Source organism: Pogona vitticeps, chromosome 5 (assembly GCF_051106095.1).
Source record: "Pogona vitticeps strain Pit_001003342236 chromosome 5, PviZW2.1, whole genome shotgun sequence".
NCBI lineage: Eukaryota > Metazoa > Chordata > Lepidosauria > Squamata > Agamidae > Pogona > Pogona vitticeps.
The window spans coordinates 156,690,924-156,711,090 of record NC_135787.1 but is presented as its reverse complement, the minus strand read 5'-3'; the positions used below and the strand labels follow the sequence as shown (position 1 = coordinate 156,711,090).

Genomic DNA, 20,167 nt, shown 5'->3' with positions numbered 1-20,167 from the left:
GGAACAGCATAGAATGCAAGGATTATAGTGTGGAAAGAACTACCTACACCTCTTAAAATGGGTTAACTTCCAGGAAAGTGCAGCCCCTGATCACTCTTGAAAGTCATTTAATAGGGCACATGGTAGAGTTGGCAGAAGCTCCAGAATCGAGCTGGCCCATCTCCCAGAAGGGACAGTGGGGTTTCAAACTTCTAAACCCTGATATTCCAGTTCACTGAGTTCCCCAACTCATTAGTCTTCAACTTGTTGCCTATCTGTTTCTTAACCTTCGTATAACCCAGTGCTGCTATCAGACACTTGTTAAGGGTTTCAGCTGCACCGTGGGCAGTGCAAGATGTCCTCCACTATTAGTAAATTGGTTTTATCTTGAGTGTAGCTATAGGCAAAAAGTTTTACTCATTGACAAAACTCTAATCTCAGCAGAAGCTTCTGAAAACATGTCCATCTATATTTCAAAGACAGCAGCATAACTACAATTGATATGCAGTCACTGACAAGCTAGTTACTCTATTATCAGGGTATCTATGTAATCAATACTTTTGAATATTCATTACCAGTGCTGATGTCATTGTTACTTTGAAAGTTTTTTTTACCAAGGTAACTATACACTTTTCCCCATCTCATTTAGTATCTACCGTATATCATGTAGTATGCTTATATAAACCTGTAGCTAAATTTTGAACTCTATCTAAAGAAGTAAAGCCTAGTCTGTGAAAGCTCACTCTGAAATAAACCTGTTAGTCTTTAACATGGTACAGTTCTTATTTACCATAGTTTTCCATGTATAAGACTATATTTTGTCTAAAATCTTTAGAGTAAAACTTGAGGGTCATCTTATACACGGAACCTGAGGAGAGAACAAAAACAAGTGGAGGGGAAAGCAGGGATCAAAGTGATTCTGCAGGGCTTTGATCCCTGCTTTCCCTTCCACTTGTTAAGCCTTAGCAAAAGGAAAGCAGGGATCAAGTGCTGCAGGATAGCTTTGATCCCTGCTTTCCCCTCTGCTTGCTGTCACATGGGGCTTAGCAAAAGGAAGGGAGAAAGGATCCAAACAATCCCATGGCTGTATAAGGGGGAAAGGGATCAAAATGATTGTGCAGTCATGGGATTGCATTGTTCCCTTCCCCCCTCCTTTTGCTAAGCCCCGCAGGGCTTAGCATGAAGGGAAAAAGCAGGGATCAAAGCGATCCTGCAGCACTTTGATCCCTTTCTCCCTACACTTGCTAAACCCCACTTAGATTTCTTAATTTTGGGTTAGAAAAGGGGGATTATACATGGAAAAATACGGTATTTTTTGGCATGCATCCTGGAACAGAGCAAGAAAGCTACCTCTTTGGAAATTGGCAACTGTAGGCTACAGAAGAGAAAGTGAAAACAATTCCAAACACCTGTTTTAAATTTTGTTTTCCTTCAAACAAAAAAAGGGAACAAAGAATAAAGAACCTGGTTGATGAAAAGGAAGCCCTAAAAGCAGCTTCTATCAAAGAAGAAGCAAAAAGTGAAGAACTGGCATTAAAAATAAAATTATTTTCATCAGGAGAGGATAACCAAGCATCCAAGGTAAATTGATTTGTGCAACCCATCTTTCAACAATTCTTGCTGTTGTCTCTTTTTAAAAGGGCATGCCACATCCAGATATCAATTCTTTCTCTATCTTTGTATTATATCATGATGTAGTTTGACTCAGGAGCATCAGTGGCAACGACTTGGGGGGTGGGGGTGGGGAATGGCAAAAGGAATCCAATCCTGACATCATGCTTGATGTCCAAAAAGGGAACAAATAAATGCTGGTGCAGTAGGTTTGCATTAAGAGAACTCAGTATTATACAGCTTCATAAAAGGCTGTGAAGATTACTAGCTGTGTTTTAGTGATATGAACCCGCCAGCTCAGAAACAAAAGTACAGTAATAGTGACAACAGGTGTTTTAATAGTGACAACAGGTGTTTAACCGTTTAACCCTTGTTTGTTACACCGGAGTGACATTATTTTGATGAACTCCCAAAAACCAGAGCACAGATTGTGGCACAGTGCAGAGCTTCAAAATTTCCAGTGTTCTGCTGATCTCTTGAAAATAGGAGAAGGGGTGTGAGGAGCAGAAAACATTATATCTTCCTGTCTTATAAGAAATAAGAAAAGAGAGAGAAAGAGAGAAAAAAAACCTATTCCTCACCCATTGTTTGCAATGGAAAATTATTTAGAGCAGCACCAGAACTATTCTAAATGTTCCCATGTTCAAAACATAGAGCTAGGCTCTGGATATAGTTTATCTAGATCCTGATCCAAACAGCCCCAGTATATAAACTCCGATGTGAGGAATCAAGAGCTGTGGGTTTTTCTATGGAGGTGAAGCTCTGCCTTAAACCTAAGAGGGACATATCTCGTTTCTCCTATAGGCACTGAGATGCTTCTCTAGGAATTATAGTATTAAACTGCCGATACCTTTATGTTTGCATCTTTATTGTATTTACTGCTTCTTGTCCTTCAGTTGCTGGACTTTAACTATCTCCTTTAAAACTTCAGGGTAAAATGCTGGATTTACTTAAAAAAGTAGCAGAAGTATACAGAGTTTGCAGTGGAGCAAATGAGGTGTCCAGCCTCACTGCATTTCAGATGCTGAAAGTCATAGAAATTCGGGTCTCTGAACTATGTGAGATGTTGGATGTGCTTCCAAAAGAATACCTTGAAGTTGTTGAAGCCAACGAAAAACTCAGAGCAAAAGAAAGACGGCAGAGGTAATGCTAACACCATTGTACAACAAAGTCTATCAGGCTTGTACTCACATCACTTAATGAGATGTAGATCTCATTACAATACTATTTTTTGGGACACACTGGGATCTGCAGACTATAGTCAGGCTTTCAATTTACAGCCTATGGATAGCCAGATAGCGCCCCCCACTCTGCTTTTGGTACCAATGTAGCTCTTCTACTCAATGCAAACATCAGAGAATGTGGGCCTCATTCCCTGCCTACAGCAGGGAGGACAGTTTAATTTCCATTCCAAGTGTCCCTCATGCTTCTTGGGTAATGCTAATTGTTCCAATAGTGTCACATCTACTTCATGTTCCAGATGAGTTTCCTGCACCATTTATCACCACTGATACAATGCAGTTACACAAAACTAGTAGAAATGAAGCAACATCCGTTAAGGGTAGTAAATGTGGAAGAATGTTTCTCTCTGGCAATATACTGCAAACAGTCCAATGTCTAAAATTCTTCTCTCTTTCATCTTTGAAGAGTCCGTGAAGACAAATTGAAAGAACTGAAAAGAACCCAGGAGGAACGCCTGAAGAACGCTCTTGAAAGAGCAATTGCAGCACCAAAGACAAGGGTGAGCTACAATGCTTCAAAAGCAGGTTCTAGAACCTACAGGTCAACAAAAACCCTTCCCTGTTCAAACACAGTGTTAAAAACACGGATGACCATGATGTTGGGACAAGACTAGACATTCCACTCTAATGCCTGATGAGGGCTTGGATAGTGATCATCACAAGTTTTGCATATATTAGTCCTGTTTATGCTAGCTGAATGTAATACACAGCTGTTTACATCAGTCCATTGGTTTCTGGGGAGCATTTGTGGGAATTGATTTATTTTATTTATTTAACTTATATGCCGCCCACTCTACCCAAAGGTCTCAGAGTGGCTTACAGCAATTAAAATACAATAAAAAGACAACACAGTTAAAATACAATTAAAATACTGTAGATACTCAAAAAATTGCCATCAGAACCCACAGTTGATATTATTTCAATTAAAGGCCTTCTGGAACAGGAAGGATTTGACCTGACGCTGAAATGTCGTCAGCGTCAGCGCCAGACGAATCTCAGTCAGGAGGGCATTCCATAGTCTGGGAGCAGCTGCCAAAAAGGCCCTTTGTCTACAAGCCATCCCTCTTACCTCCAATATGACTATTGTCCCTCTGGCTTGCTTGGGGCATAAATTTAGATGGGAGAGGCGAACCTCCCTTTCTCTTCAAGCCCCTAAGCGTGCTGCTGAACAGGATGAGCTCTAGTGCAGAGTGAAATTCCTGAAAATGAAGTGTAAGCATACTGGGATCTGCATATAGCTAAGTTAAAGCTCACGTTGTCTGTCAGTGGAAGGCTGGTCCTTGACTCAGCCTACTAGCAGCAGGAATCTGAGGCCGCAATATTAACTGTTATGTGCTGCCAAGTAATATCCGACTAATGTTGACCCTAACAGTCTTTTTCAAGGTATGCGAGATAATTTAACAAATGGTTTTACCAGTGCCATCCGCAGTGAATTTTTATGGCTGAGTAGGGATCTAAACTCTGGTCTCCCAAGTCCCACTCTAACATTCTATTCACATCATACTGGTCTCAGCCCAACATTTATTGGATAGCAAGTCTCACTGAACTCAGGAGAAGTTACTTCAGAGGAAGCACATTTTAAAAATGTGGTGATATAATGCATATTTTAAAAAAATAAGAAGAGCCCTGATGGATCAGGTCAAGAGCCCATCTAGTCCAGCTTCCTGTATCTCACAGTGGCCCCACCAGACAACTTGATACCTGTCTCCTGATCCCCCTCCCCTGCATCTGGCATTTTGAAGAACCTTCCTTAAAAGCCTGGAGATTATACATTCCCATCATGGTTTGTGTGTGGAATACATATATCATTACAGTTAAAAAGAAAACCTTTACAAAGGAAAACTTCAATGTGGATTCAATATGGTATGTTCATATTTTTTTGTCTTTGCTTTAGGTGGGAAGAAAACTGGTGTACCGGTCACAGCCTCCAAAGACTGGCCAAGGAGAAGAAAAAATTATAGATTTAACTACAAAAAGTGAAGACGACTACTATTTTACTTGAATTTTGTTTAAATTATTTTTGGAACAGCTCTGATAGTGTCCACATATTTTGCACCACCATTTCTATAATTTCAGGAAATGTAAACTGAAGAAACTATAATTCAGAATATCTAGAATGTATCAGGGTGCTCCTCCAGGCTTGGTTCTACCTTAGTTCAGCAAATCTCTTACCTAAACTGTGACAAAATAATTTGATCCAGTTTGCTTTTAAAAATAGAATTGCTGAACAAAGATCAATGTATTATCCATATTAAGAACTATCAGAAGAAGCATCTTTATTTTTTTCATACAGATAAATTCCTTCAACAACAGTATTTATTTTTGGACACTAGAACCAAAAAGCCCTACAAATAACAACAAAAGATTTCAATTTTTAAAAATAAAAAAATGTTTTTCAAAAGTTATTCCCTCATTTCTCCATCTTCTTCTTCTTCTTCCACACCTCTTATATAAAGGACATTATTGCACCTGGAAATGAAACCAATAGTTACTTTTTCTGCTATGATTACTATGAATTTTAAAGATAACATTTAGATGAGTTTGCATATCTACTGTTTATATACCAAGCTGTCTTGAAGTGTTATTTGCTATGTTTAATTAGTAATAAATTTGTATGTTAATTGTAAATATTATTGTAGTAGTTTCCAAGGCTATCACAGACTATTAAACAAATTCCAAAATACTCATTCAATATATAGAAAATTATTTTTCCCCATACACTTAAAAATATTTGCTATCAAGATGTTATTACAATGCAAAGTATTGGTTTAGAGTTCCATTTTAAATAATGTCACATTTTAAAATCAGTAATTCCAGATTCCAAACATAAGTGGTGGGTGGTTAATGGGTTTGCCACACACGTCTGCTTTACTCTAAATACTGTAACAGGAACACATCAGTTACCTTATTAGTACTTCACCAAGGTGTCCAGAGAGTGCGCCATCAATATATTCTTCTGTATTTGCAAGCTTTAAAACATAAACACAATTTACTTTAATAAAATTATAGGAACACATGGGCACCTACAAGAGTTTTTATGTAATCTTTCCTCCAATTCATCTGATATAAATTCACACATTGTATATTGTTTTAATTGTAATCTGTAACAGCTACTACAGTTCTAAAAATTTTCTGATGAATTGTTTACGAAAAAGGGGGCTTTCCCTCTCAATGGTTCAAGGTGGTGCGCGTTGTGGGTTTAAAATATTTGCAATACCAATGAGAGCTTATTAACTACAAATGTCATTACCAGTGCAAAGCCTTCTAACTTCTTGTCCAGGAGTACCTAATCATTCAATTGTAAGGGTGCTGAAGATAGGCAGGAACCATGGTGGTGCATGCATCCACCTACCCCCTCAACACCAAAAGATGGAAGATTCAAATCTCCCCTCTCTACCTGCTGCGATCTAGGGGCACTTTAAATCACTGCCCATCTGCTTGTTAGAAGGAATGGAGACAGAAAAATTCTCCCAACCCTAACCCATCAGCTGACAGGAGTAGTTCTGTTCTGGTGCTATTAGCCAGCAGGAAAACAACAGTCCCTGTTGAGATGGAGGAATCAGGTGAAAGCCACTTGTTCCTTAAAGATCCTACTTCCAAATGTGCTGTTCTTTTGCTTCTGGTAGCAACACAGAACAATGATCTAAGTGGACAAAAGTTAGAGAAATAAAAGATTTTCATATCCACGGTTTTAAATCACGGCTAACCCCATCCCTTGAAAGCAGTGGAACACACTGCAGAACCTAAGCTACTGAGTATAGTCCATGGAATGGATCACACAGGAGAAGACAGCATTTCAGATACCAGAGCTCCAGCTTAAGGCCTTGTAAATAAGAATAAACACTTTGAATCAACTGCAGAAATAAATGAGAAACCAGTGCAAACAGAATAAAAGTAGAACACTGTGACCAGTGAATGGTGTTCAGAAACCAATATACTGTACCTATCATATTTTGCAATACCAACGGTTCCTGAATCCTTTTAGACGAACACCATGCAAAATACCTTACAGTAATACAGAGTAGATATGCCCATGAGATGCACAACAATAGCCAGATCAGCCTTACCTAAGAAGGAACAAAGCTGGCATATAAGCCAAGGCTGTATTCCTGGCTGTAACCATCGTGTGAATAAGCACCCAGAAGCAAATCATAGCCAAAGCCAGTCCTGAGATACATATCCCATTATGAATAGGAACAAACTGAAATCTCAGTCCAGCTCTCTAATTGAAGGAAAGCATCTTGGCCTTGTCCGGATCAAATAGGCCTGTTTGTATTCCCACATCCAATCTATATCGAGCTATATTGCACAACCGTAAGCATCTTGTTTCTACCAGGCAAACTGCTTGGATACTAACAGCAGCATATATTTGCAACCACCTTGCTTACCTGCATGTTCATATATCCATCCACAGAGACAAGGTAGCCCTTGTATTCCATTCCCCACTTCAGCTTCACCATCACTGGTTTCCCAGTCAGCCCATTCAGGAAGGGCTTTGGATTAAGAGGCAAACTCTGCATGAGACAGAAGAATACCATATATGAATCTTGTGGGATCAGGCTTGCAGAGTCCGGTTACCAACAGTAACCAAGCAGACACTGCTGGGAAGCCCACAAACAGGACATACGTGCAGCATCACTTTCTCACGTGAGCCCTCCCAGCAACTGGTATTCTGAAGCATACTGCATCAAAAGTAACCTAAAACTCGTCATTAACTAGCCACTGACAGTCTTACCGTCTGATTTTTTTTAAAGAATCAGCTTTCAAAGTTCAAATTAGTTGATCATTGTTAGCAAATTTCCTATAATGGCCAACAAATAGCTTTGGGAAGCACGAGCCCCTTCCTATTGTTCTGGACATACTACAACCATCAACTCGTAGCTACCAATGGTCTTATCCGAGATGACGGGCAGAGGTTTTTCCGGTATTTACAAATACGGTTTTTTTCCCCTTCTCCAGCCTTATCTCGAGGCGCTGGAAATTCACGGGAAGATTCTGCCACCGAAAAGGAACGGCCTCAGTTTCGTTCCCTTCCGTTCCTTCCCGCCTCGCCCGCCTTCCCGCCGGTTTGTCTGGGACTGAGAAGCCGCAGCCAACCGTTCCGGCCCCGCTCAGCGACCGCCACGGCCCCGCCAGGCCCCACCGACTCACCATAGCAACCCGACCAAGAGAGGGCGGATGCAACAATTAAAAAAATTACTCGCGGGCTGCACGTGCTCCCGCCAGAGCTCCAAATGGGAAAAAAAAACCCAAGGAAGTGACGTTAAATTCTCCCTCCCAGCTAGCTTCTGGTCTTCCTGTTGACCTTTGACCTCGGGAGAATAAACTTTTGTTGTTCCAGCTATAGACTGACACATCGTTTTTTCTACCTCTATGGTCCCGAACAAAGGCGCCAATGGAAAAGGCCGGGTCCGATTGGGGATTTACTCAAGGTATGGCTAGAACGGCTTGTCGTTCTTGGAAGCATAGAGATAGAAACTAGTAGAATGACAGCGAGTCTGAACTACTGTTGAAAACAGTTACAGTTCTCTCTAGCATTACCTACTGCTCACCGGAAATTAGGAGAAAAACCTTTTTCGTTTTAGGCGAAAATGTGCCTTGCAGATTGCAAGAGGGTGTAATTTTTTCTCTCTATGGCATGAGTTACTTCTTTTAATTGCATACGCTTAGAAAAGGGGAAATCTTTGTGCAAGAATGAGATCTGTAACTGGAGCAATCTTCCTTACGGTCGGGTTCTGGCAATTTTTTAAAAAAATAACCCGCCCTTTACGGCTTGAATGTTATTACTGTAATGTGTTCTTACAGTCAATGACCAAACTCCGGGAGGCAGTGGAAGATAGGAGGGCCAGGTGTGCTCTGGTCCATGGGGGACACGAAGAGTCAGATACGACTTAAGGACTAAACCAGTGGTTCTTAACCTTCGGTTATTCAGGTGTTTTTGAACTGCAACTCCCAGAAACCCCAGCCAGCACAGCTAGTGGTGAAGGCTTCTGGGAGTTGCAGTCCAAAAACACCTGAATAACCCAAGGTTAAGAACCACTGGACTAAACAACAGTCAATGTAATTCCGTGCAGCTTCTTTCAAAAGAAATCTTCCCCATGTGTTCCAGGGTTTTATGAGAGTTGCAATCCATCACTCCCTAAAGGAAATCTTGCGTTTACCGGAACTAGGCAGGGCTATTGAGGACAGGACATTTTTGGAGATTGTGCATTCAAAGAGTCACCATAAGCCCAGCACATAAAAACAAGTCCAGCCCAACTGGGAGGTGCTGGGCAAGGGAAAACCGTTCAGAAGTTTGTTCCATGCTATTCAATGGGTTTTATCTCCATGTAGGTGAGTGTGCTTGTAAACATGTGTGAGTTTGAAAACAGTTGTAAGATTTGTGGTTTAAAAGGAAACAAAGTTGAGGTTGTGAAGCTGTTGGCTACATGAAGCTAGGAATATGGAACTAATTTATTTAATCTAAAAATAGTTGGTATGAGACCTATGTATCCACATACTCCTGCATCATACAGTTGGAGCAGGATACAGAAGCCTGACTTGTGAAAGTTTACAGTATTGATTGATTGATTGACTGACTGACTGAAACTATACCTTGCATTATCTGGCAACCAGGCCACTCTGGGCAGCTAGCAACAAGAAACAGCACAATATCAAAACACAATAAAAAAGTAAAATAATACATACATTCAAACAAATATAATAACAGCAAGATAAATTAAAGCAGATGGCAATGAAGGTGGTTAAAAGGATGATGGAAAGGATGGTGAGGGAAAGGTAAAGGTTCTCCTTGACATTTAGTCCAGTTGTGTCCGACTCTAGGGCGCGGTGCTCATCCCCGTTTCCAAGCCATAGAGCCAGCGTTTGTCCAAAGATAGTTTCCATGGTCACGTGGGCAGCACAACTAGAGATAGAACGCCGTTACCATTACACTGAGGTGGTACCTATTTATCTACTCGCCTTTTTACATGCTTTCAAACTGCTAGGTTGGCAGGAGCTGAGACAAGCGACGGGAGCTCACTCCGTCACGTGGATTCGATTTTACGACTGCTGGTCTTTCTGACCATGCAGTACAGAGGCTTCTGTGGTTTAACCCGCAGCGCCACCATGTCCCAAAGGATGGCAAAAAGGCTGGTAAAAGGGAGGCCGAGATCTCAAAAAAACTTAATGCTCAGGGGAAACCTGGCGGAAGAGCCAGGCTTGTTTGTTTATGGTTGTTTGTTTATGTGGTCAGCAAGAACAACAACAGCTATTATGGACAGATCTTGCTGGGAGCAGGTGTTCTGATAGATATTGAGGTCCTAAACCGTTTAGAACTTTGAATGTTATCATCAGAACCTTGAAGTTAATGCAGAAATGAACTGGTAACCAATTATTGGCCTGCTATTTCTGAACATTTTGTGTTTGTTGCAACTCCTTTTTGTTTTCTTTTTCTTTTGCCTTATATCCTAGCACAGACTACCTCTTCTGAACTTAATGACTCCCTTAGTTAAGAAAGCTAGCTGGATAGCTCAGTGAGAGGTTAGGAGTTCAGTTCCCCACTCTTCATCCCAAAAGAGTGAGCCTGTGTGACCTTGGGCAAGCTGTACAGCCCCAGAATGTTCCTGGAAGAAGGCAATGGTAATCTGCTCCTGAGTACTTGCTACCTAGAAAACTCTGAAGAAGATTGTCATAAATCAGAATTAATTTGATGGCATGCAATTAAATTAGTTGAGAGAAAAAAGTCATACGGTTTGTCAGTCTAAACCAAGAAGTAAACCTCTCAAGTAAACATGCTAAGATAGCACTCTTAATTATGTTGCCTGGAGGAAACTACATTGCTAATTCTTAAGACACACTCTTAAAGATTGATTGTTACAGAAATCAGGCAGCTTGATTGTTCTGGTATAACTACACGGAATGTTAATTTTAAGGGGTCTTTTTATCTGCAGGAGAATTAATATTTGTGATGAGAGAAGATTTTTGAAAAATGAATGTTAGGCTGAGCAGTTTCAGAGACTACACAAATTTCCCCACAATGTGTTGGTGCAATAAAGTCTCAACGTTAGTTGTGAATCAATTTTTATGCAAATAGTTCTGATGATTTGATAGACTGTGCAGTGTTCTGCCACTTGAGTGCCTTCTGATCTGGGAGTCTAATCTCCCAGCTCTGTTTTATTTTGGATTGTCTCATCATCATATAAAAGGTATACATGTAAAAATGGTTTACTAGTGCCTTCCATTCCAGAGTAGTACTAAAAATTAGCTTGCATGTTATTGTCACTGTATCTGACAGGTCCTCCAGCAGGGCCATCTTCCACTACTTCTGATGCCCAGTAGTTGTCCTTTAGGAGTTTCTGTGACCCCACCATCACTGGAACGATCAATTACCTTTTCCTAATGTGACTTAACTCTGAAGATCGCCAATGCATTGTAGTGTGGGGTCTCTGCTTTGAGGATTCTGCCTTGGGTGATCCAATTAGAAGATCAGACTCAACAGAATCTAGTTTACTGACAGCATTTCTTTCAGCTTCCCTGACAAAGTCAAACCCTTCACCACATTAAGATGCTCATCCACCTTTGAAGGGCCAAATATATTTATGATTTATAAATCCTATTCAGGTTTTACACATGCATAAGGCAATGGTGCAATTCCCTCTCCCCCCCCCATGCAGTCTCCTTCACAAAACACAATTGGTAGCATGAGCAATTTTGCACAAACTGTTTGCCCATTTGTACAGAGGAAAGTCTGCCAGAGAAGGTTAAATGCTCACGTAAGTGCCCTCATATAATTTCATAAGCAAGCAGGAATCTAGGCTGTATATGGGAGTGAAAACAGCTTCATTTGAATCCTGGAGCTTAAAAGTATAGTGTGTGAAAGGTATTTCATTATTTTGGTTTAAATAATTTCCTTCTAAGGAAATTATTTAAACCAAAATGGGCCAGGCCGTCAGATACTAGTCAGAAGAACTTTAAAGAAAAAATGGTTAGTGAATTTCCCCCTCTAAACTCAAAATTGTTATTGCATTTTCATCAAAAGTATTTGATCTCAGTATAGAAACAACTGTGTGTATTTTGTCTGTAGAGGGGAGGAAAACAGCCAATTGATACCTTTGTAATTTCTGAATCATGTGGAATCTCAGCTCCAGCTGGACTTTTGGTGACAGTCTGCCTTTATGAACCCAGGGCTGACACAATTTTGGAACTGTATGCCTTGGTCACAAGTTTTAGACCATCTTTGCATAACAAAGACTTCTAAAGAACTTGAAGCTCGTTTTCTAATTTTAAAAATCCGATAAAGGTATTACACACCCTTAAACTTCTTTGCTCTGCGTATTTTGACCACCAGGTGGTACCACAAATGAATGTTATTACCATGCATAGAGGAACTTGGAGTGAGGAACCGCTGCAGAGCTCACAATTCTCAGATCATTTTTATTTGAAACAAAGAACACAATTCTTTCTACTGGAGAATGCATTTATATTTAGACAAAGAAGAGTTTTGGGGGCTCTTCATTGGAGAAACGAACCAGTCACTAAACAAGAGAATGGCCCAGCACAGGAGAGGCAACGGTTCAGGATCACAGTCAGTAGTGTTCCTTCATTTGAAGGACAAAGGACACTCATTTTATGACCAAGATGTACACATTTTGGAGCGAGAAGATAGGTGGTTTTAGAGAGGGGGCAGGGAGGCCATACATGTGCATATAGAAAACCCCTCACTCAACAGGGGTGGAGGCCTTAGATACAATCTGTCATCATTATCATTGTGCACAGCCTATTTTATTTATTTATTTAGGAGACATGATAGAAATGTATAAAATTATGGTAGTAGTGACAGAGAAAGCCCTTTTCCGTGCCCCCTCCAACCACATTTATGAGGGTGATGGGACTGAGAGAAAGACCAACCCTTATGATTTTAACACCTGGTCAGGCTCATAAAGGGAGGTGTTATCCTTGAGACAAGTTGGGCCCAAGCTGTTTAGGGTTTTATAGGTTATAGAGTGGTCCTATGTGATTCAGATAGGTGGGATATACATTAAATAAAAAATGTTCTAATAGATTCACATTGCTGATAAAAAATGGACAAATTATGCAACTATTATCAAGGGAAACTCTTTAAAATATCCAACTTTGAATTTTTACAATATGCCAGAAAGGACAAACAGTTCCTTAGGACAAAATATTTGGTTCTGACAAAACATTTATTATTGTTTCTTTATATTTTGTATGTAGATGAATTGGGATTGGATGTACTATATGTGCAGAGAAAAACAAAACCATTTATACGAGGAAGCAAATATGATTTTTGTATTTTCAGGGAAGAGGAAGAACATCAGGTGGATGTCCTGAAGGAATTTGGAAACTTCTGTTTCATGTCAGCGTTTTCTCAACTGAAACTCGGTGTTGGCTTCAAATCACAGAAATTGCTCAAAAGTCAAGAAAGATTCCAGGCATGGGTGCAAAACTGTAGCTCCCAGAATCTCTCAACCAGCATAATCTGTTGCCTATAGTAAAAACAAAAAGGTTACTTTTCTGAACTCTGATATTATGAAACTGTTACTTCTGTCATATCTTACCATTGTTGTTGTTTAGTCGTGTCCAACTCTTCGTGACCCCATGGACCAGAGCACGCCAGGCCCTCCTGTCTTCCACTGCCTCCCGGAGTTTGATCAAACTCATGTTGGTTGCTTCGATGACAATGTCCAACCATTTCGTCCTCTGTCGTCCCCTTCCCCTCTTTCCTTCACACTTTCCTAACATCAGGGTCTTTTCCAGGGAGTCTTCTCATGAGATGGCCAAAGTATTGGAGCCTCAGCTTCAGGATCTGTCATTCTAGTGAGCACTGGAAGAACAATCTTACCATTGGACAGTGTAAATAATGGTGATGGCAACTGCAGTGCAACAACGTTAGCAGGGACACAGGTTCTGAGGTCCTGCTCTGGTGCAAAACCATTACTAGAGAGAGGTGGTACTTTACCAAGGAGGTAACTGAATAGGAGTAATTTGGTGCTTGAAGGAAAGGAGGACTGGAAGGCAAGAACAAAGACAATGTTTTCTGTAGCTGCGTTGGGGATTGATAAACACCAGGAAGGAAAGGAGGACAGGAAGGCATCTTTCATGCAGTGTTCCCTAAGTAATAGTGCAGCGCAAGCCCATACTTGTTTATTAGAAATAACTCCAATTGTTGAGATTGCTTCCTAGTACGTACATTTAGGATCAAATCTCAGCACTGTCATCAGTGCCTCATCAAAAGTAAGTCCCATTTACCCACTCCTGGGTAAATGGACAGTAGGTCTGCAGCCTTAGCACTAGGTATTTTTGTCCATCATCAGCAGATAATCAGAAGAAAAATCTCATAATGAGGTATCTATGGGGATAATTTTTCCTGATAATATTTTTGAAGAAAAGTTAATTCTTAGGTATGACTTTTGCTTTTTCCTGTTCTTTACAGACAAACTTTCCTATTCAGTGTTCATTCAACTAAGCTGTTTTGCCACATTTTAACAAATTCGCTTAGTGAAGGAGAGCAGTTTGGAAGTTTTCAAAGAGAGAAGAACTTCAGAGTTTTATTGGCACTAGTCAGGCTTTTGCCACAATAGTTTTGTTTCAGTTAAATCATTATAAAGGATTAAATCAAACCTGTGATCACCCTGCCCAAAAACAGTACAGGGATTTTAATGACCTTTCTACCTTTCCATTCCAATTAGAAACTTTAAGAGACGATCATTTTCAGCTATAAAATGGGGAAGAGTAAAAGGTGTTCAAAAGTGGAACAGACTGTATCTAAATGTGAAGGACCTATTTTACTGAAGACAATTAAGCAGATACCAGACAGCAATTTGTCAGAGGACGTGGTGGCGCTGCGGGCTAAACCGCAGGAGCCTGTGCTGCAGGGTCAGAAGACCAAGCGGTCGTAAGATCGAATCCACGCGACGGAGTGAGCGCCCGTCGCCTGTCCCAGCTCCCGCCAACCTAGCAGTTCGAAAGCATGCAAATGCAAGTAGATAAATAGGGACCACTTCGGTGGGAAGGTAAACAGCGTTCCGTGTCTAAGTTGCACTGGCCATGTGACCACGGAAGATTGTCTTCAGACAAACGCTGGCTCTATGGCTTGGAAATGGGGATGAGCACCGTCCCCTAGAGTCGAACACGACTGGACAAAAATTGTCAAGGGGAACCTTTACCTTTTATTGTAGTTTCATCCTGTACTAGAGATCACATTAAAGAGGGTTGGGACCAGATGACTTCAGAGATCCTAGCTAATACTATAATTTTTTTTTCTTTCTGATTTTTCCAGTGACGTTAACGACCTGTTAGTTTGTATCTTCCTGTACATGTTTGGACTCAGAACTATTGGTCTATCCAGATAATGGGGAAATGTGCTTGCTGGGATTTTCTGAGAGCCACAGTTGAAAAAAGTAAATGTTCTAAACTCCAGCTATAGGGATACACATTGTTGAGAAGAAGGGGACTGAATCATAAACCAACATCAGTACTGACTCAAATGACCAGAGTGAGAGAGAGACTACTGTACTTACAAACATGAAAGATAGTGTTATTGCCAGATTAACTGGCCGCTGCTATGCCATGTGTTGAAGGCTGGTCCAAGTGAATCCTGCTTGCAGAGCCTAGTTACTGTATATATTTCCTGCTCAGAAAGATCCAACCAGCACTAGGGCAGGGACTGGAAGCTTAGGTGGAATTTGTCCTAGCTAAGCTTCAAAGTCTTCTAATATAGTTTTTTTTCTCCCGTGGGCATCACATTGAGGTGTTTATCAGGTGCCTGCAAAGTAAGCAGAACTCCCAGAATGGAGAATTGTGATATTTATAATCCAGAATTCCTATCCCTATGGTTAATCATTGCCCTATCCTAGTGATTTGCCATGGCCAAGTGGGAATTTGAACCCAAGTTCCAAGTCCTGTTCTGACATTGTTACACCACACTGGTTCTGAAGAACATAATGCAGTTGGGGAAAAGTGCTTTCCAGTGCTCTGGAAAACCTTTCCAAGCCTTACACCAAGTCAAGTCTAGCCCAGTGTTGTCCCATCTGACTGGCAGAGTTTGTGCAGAATTGTTCCACCTCATTTGCTATGTGAGCCTTTTAACAGGAGGTGCCAGAGACTAACCCTGGAACTTTCTTTTGGCAAATCATATGTGTATGTACCTCAGATTTGCTTACCATGAAGAGGAAAAGCAACTCTGGTTCATTTTAGGACACAACTAGATGATTTACTCAGCATGTTTTACTAACAACATTTTTGTGAGGAAGGTGAGATTGAAAGAAAGAGAATGACTAAAAATCCTCCATTGAGTTTCATGGGACTAAACCCTCTCCAAATGGCCTTTCTGGAATCAGATTTTCTTTCTTTCTTTCTTTCTTTCTTTCTTTCTTTCTTTCTTTCTTTCTTTCTTTCTTTCTTTCTGAAAGAAAAAGTTGGGAGTAGTCAAGCTCTGAGGCTTCTGGGTAATTTGTGTAGAATCCTTCCCCTGATGATGCACCCTGTAGCTCCACTAACATAAGAATAAGTACCACTGTAATAGCAATTATCTGTAAAAAAAAGAAATACAGTTTATTTTTTCCCTGTGTTACTATATCATATGAAAATAGCTGGATGAATTTTTGCCAAATTTGGAGGGTAGGGTTGAGATGCTTTGACTTTATCAAAGAAGGCTACATGGTGTATACATGAACATCACTTTGATATCCCCTGGAGGAACCTGAATTAGTTTCCCATAAATGAGTGGACAAATCTTCACTAAATGTGGCCATGCCTACTTATGACTGATCAAATTTTAATAGCCTGCATCTACATGCTTGTGGCAATGGTGGACTCTGGACAACAAACATATATATCAACCTATATTTCTCTCATAACAAGGATGACCTCTGTAATTACTTCATGATCACATAAGGAGATCCATATTGGGAGGCAATCTGGATTCCATTTTCTAAGTTCTTGTTTTTATCCTGGGGTAGAATCCAGAATAACCAACATGTGTTCTGGTTAAATGAGATCAGTATTCACTCTGGGTAATAAAGTAGATGGTCCTTCCAGCTGGAGATTGAGTACACTGGATTAATCAAACATAGAGCACATTGTGAGGAATGTACCTATGAGCAATATGAAAGGAATCTCAAGTAGAAAGTATAGTATATCTCTGCAATGATCTGCCACACTGTAGTGCCCCTCCATGTGCCATTTATTGTCACAAGTTGGTCAGTGTGAATTGAAGCAGCAGATACAGAGAGAGAGCAAAAACCGCCACCTACAGAAACGATTTAGCACAGCCCTGACACATTAGATGGGCCTCTGTTTAAGCGAGCTGCTTCATGGTATCAGAAGAAAATGTGAGGAGAGAACAAGGATGAATATTTTTGTCGATATGCATGCACTGGATTGCCTTTCATAGGTTAAAGGAGATTGTGGTGTATTTGGTGTTATAGAACTTACACTTTTTGCTTCTTTCCTTGTGGGACAACTGAATCCAGAGTGGACAATTTTTGTGAAAACAAGCGCCAAAAATAACCCACACACACACCTGTCGTGGGCTAACCAGAACCAAAAATGTAAGAAAAGATAATAAAATTGAGTGTGCCCAGATATCTACTCCCAGGTGTGTGTTGCTTTTAGGGGAGGAAGGCACATTCCTCTAGATCTGTTTTATGGAACTTTCTAAGAATGGGAGATTATCCCCCCACATTTTCCCATGAGATGGGAATATTAGGCTGTAAGAAGGCGCATCTGAATAGCGCTTATGTAGATAGGGAGGTTTGTTATACCCTAGGCTTGTATTTATATTCAATTATAATAAAAATATTCACCACATGTGAAGGATATGTTTGAAATGGTCTGATTTGAAATATTAGTGATATAGTGTCCAAGAAAATCACTTGCGGGGTACATGAGGGCTTCCCAATTAGTTTCTCATAAACATTGGGACAAATTAAAGGAAGGCTGGGATGGTCTTACTTTTTTAAAAAAATCAGTCAATGTAGTGCATACAGAAATCACTGCCCCCTCCTAATTATTTTTGATTACCCCCAGGGCCAAGTGGCATGTCCTTTCAAAAATTTCAGCATATAGAGTTTAGAAGTCTACATGTTTTGAATTATGTTGTAATTTCATGGATTGAGGAGCTCTAAATGTTTATATTGACTGGGGAATCCTGGGTCTCGTAAGCTGAATGACTACCAAGATAGAGGAAGGATCCAGAAAGAGAAACTAGTGCAAAAGAAATAAAGAGGGCAGAGAAAAAAGAGAAGGCAATGGGGCAAGTGGCGCCTCATAGGATTTTAACCTGGGCAAGGCCAGGTCCATTGTCTAGTATTCAATATTTATATTTTCTTTCTGTTTGTTATCCAAGGTTATTGCTATCTTGCTCTGCTTCTTCTCTTAGGGAAGCTCTTAAAATCATAGAATAATTGAGTTGGAAGTGGTCTATAAGGCCATTGAGTCCAACCCCCTTTCAAGGCAGGAATCAAAATCAAAGTAGATCTGACAGAGAGTTGTCCAATTTTCTATTGAATGCCTCTAGTATTGGAGCACTTTTAATCTTTTTCTGGGTTCTCTGATTTGCCCAGTATCTTATTTATTTATTTATTTATTTATTTATTTATTTATTTATTTATTTATTTATTTATTTATTTATTTATTTATTTATTTATTTATTTATTTATTTATTTATTTATTCATTCATTCATTCATTCATTCATTCATTCATTCATTCACTCATTCATTCATTCATTCATTCATTCATTTGATTTTTTACCCCGCCTCTCTAGACCTTGCCAGTAACTTTTGGTTCCTTCTCCTCTTTGGTTGTCTTTCGGCTGTTCTTCATATAGTTACTGGTTGCTGATACTGGTAAGATCCTGCAAAGACCCTTCCTGGTCCCAAACCTGACAAGCCCCCTTTCTACTGCTGCCAAAAGAACATCTGTTTGATTTTTTTCGTTTTTATTTGCTTGCTTTTTGTTGCTGTTAAGCATAATGGTTGCCATATAACATACAAATACATGAAACACACAGTAGCTACAGTCCTTTTGTAAGTTGTAACATACTATGCCAAGCAACAGAATTTCAGCCACAGAATTTGATCTGACTTATATAAGCATCTTTCCATTCCAAGAGCTTAGTACAGCATTTTACCTTCACAATCGATCTGTGAGGTTGGTTAAACCGAGACAGCCTGATTGCCTTTGGCCAAGCAAGATTTAGAACCTGCATTTTGGACATTCAAGTCCAACACTCTTGGCCTCCAGATAAGCCTTTTTATGCTGCCGTGCTACCAGTATCAGGGAAAACATTGGTGGAGGAGAGAATAATTATTGAAAGAGATTGTAAAACTGAGAAATGGGCCAGAAGTAAATAAATCTGCCTAGAACCAAGGGAAAGGTTTAAGATGAAAGTCTGTTTATTGTTTTGATTTATTTTTTAAAGAGGTGTTTGTGGTTTTCCACTAAATTTGAGTGGCAGAGTTGCGCCCCATGGCTGGCCCTGCAGGAGGATTGGTCCCTGGATGCCCTGCAATTGTTCATCCCTGCTGTACTCCACTGTACAACACAGGCTCTCAATGCTATGCACTATTAGTTTCCTTGGGCTAAGTTCTGACGGAGATCTTTCTAAATGTCCTGTTGAATTCGGATAGGTAAGACAGAAAAAGACACAACCGGTTATGAAATTTCAGAAGCTATGGAGTATCCTAGTTTCGGTTGACACCTAAAAGTTTCCTGCCAAACACTGGGGGCGGGAGGGGAATCCAGATGCCAACCCGAAGCAACCGTGGGCCAAACTGTGCCATTGAGTTGCTTTCTTTCCAGGCTTATTTCAACTCAGTGCATAGCTTCAGGGGATTAAAACTGGAGAAATATCCACAGACTCTATTACATGTCAAAGTGAACAGAGCGCCAACATTTTTTTTCAAAATCTTTGCAAAGAAATACTTTCACAGTTTCTGTGGACTTCCTGGGTGTTAACTGCTTGGCTTCCTACCAGCTGTGAATTAGAAAAGCCATTAGTTTTATTTGCTAAAACTGTAAAGTGAAACTCAAGATTTTGCAAGCAGAGTCTAATTCTGTTTACATAATGCTTGTCAGATCTAGTAATAGCAGTATATACCTTACAGCTAATTCCAGATATAGAGAGACACACAAACTGCTAACTCGCTTGCTTATGAACATTACAAGCATGGCACTTATTATGGTAAGTAATGTATATCATTATCAAAGTATCGAAGTAGCATATATAATTATCATGAATTATGATGTTATTACAATGTTTGATGAAGCAAGGCAGGTTGCAGCATATAATAGTGATATGTATCAAATAATTCATTTGTAAATCTCACTTTAG

The 20,167-nt window shown here is 40.0% G+C and overlaps 2 protein-coding genes and 1 long non-coding RNA gene across 6 annotated transcripts in view; 2 read left to right on the top strand and 1 right to left on the bottom strand.

Moving 5' to 3' along the window:
- CCDC38 (coiled-coil domain containing 38) overlaps positions 1–5,514 on the top strand; it is a 29,117-nt gene extending 23,603 nt beyond the window's left edge. For all 4 annotated transcript variants that reach the window (XM_073000263.2, XM_073000262.2, XM_020815566.3 and 1 more), the window contains 4 exons: positions 1,425–1,560; positions 2,522–2,733; positions 3,238–3,331; positions 4,726–5,514. In XM_073000263.2, coding sequence (XP_072856364.2) covers positions 1,425–1,560; positions 2,522–2,733; positions 3,238–3,331; positions 4,726–4,833 — 550 coding nt within the window. In that variant the 3' untranslated portion in view covers positions 4,834–5,514. The remainder of the gene's footprint in view (positions 1–1,424; positions 1,561–2,521; positions 2,734–3,237; positions 3,332–4,725) is intronic.
- Positions 5,083–8,153, bottom strand: SNRPF (small nuclear ribonucleoprotein polypeptide F). The gene is made up of 4 exons (XM_020815580.3): positions 7,983–8,153; positions 7,220–7,345; positions 5,736–5,800; positions 5,083–5,300 (listed from the first exon to the last, which is right to left on the bottom strand). The coding sequence occupies exons 1-4, from the start codon at positions 7,983–7,985 to the stop codon at positions 5,234–5,236; spliced, it is 261 nt and encodes an 86-aa protein (XP_020671239.1). The 5' UTR covers positions 7,986–8,153; the 3' UTR covers positions 5,083–5,233.
- Positions 8,154–10,226: 2,073 nt separating this feature from the next.
- LOC140707346 (uncharacterized) lies at positions 10,227–18,057 on the top strand. The gene is made up of 2 exons (XR_013536655.1): positions 10,227–10,451; positions 13,132–18,057. It is a non-coding gene; the product is annotated as an uncharacterized LOC140707346 (long non-coding RNA).
- The last annotated feature ends 2,110 nt before the right edge of the window (positions 18,058–20,167 follow it).

Excerpts from the sequence above, each read along its gene's own strand:
- SNRPF (XM_020815580.3), bottom strand. Across the intron at positions 5,801-7,219 it reads ATGGATATATGAACATGCAG|CTTGCAAATACAGAAGAATA; the intron begins GTAAGCAAGGTG and ends TATGTTTTAAAG. Across the intron at positions 5,301-5,735 it reads CTTGGTGAAGTACTAATAAG|GTGCAATAATGTCCTTTATA; the intron begins GTAACTGATGTG and ends TTTCATTTCCAG.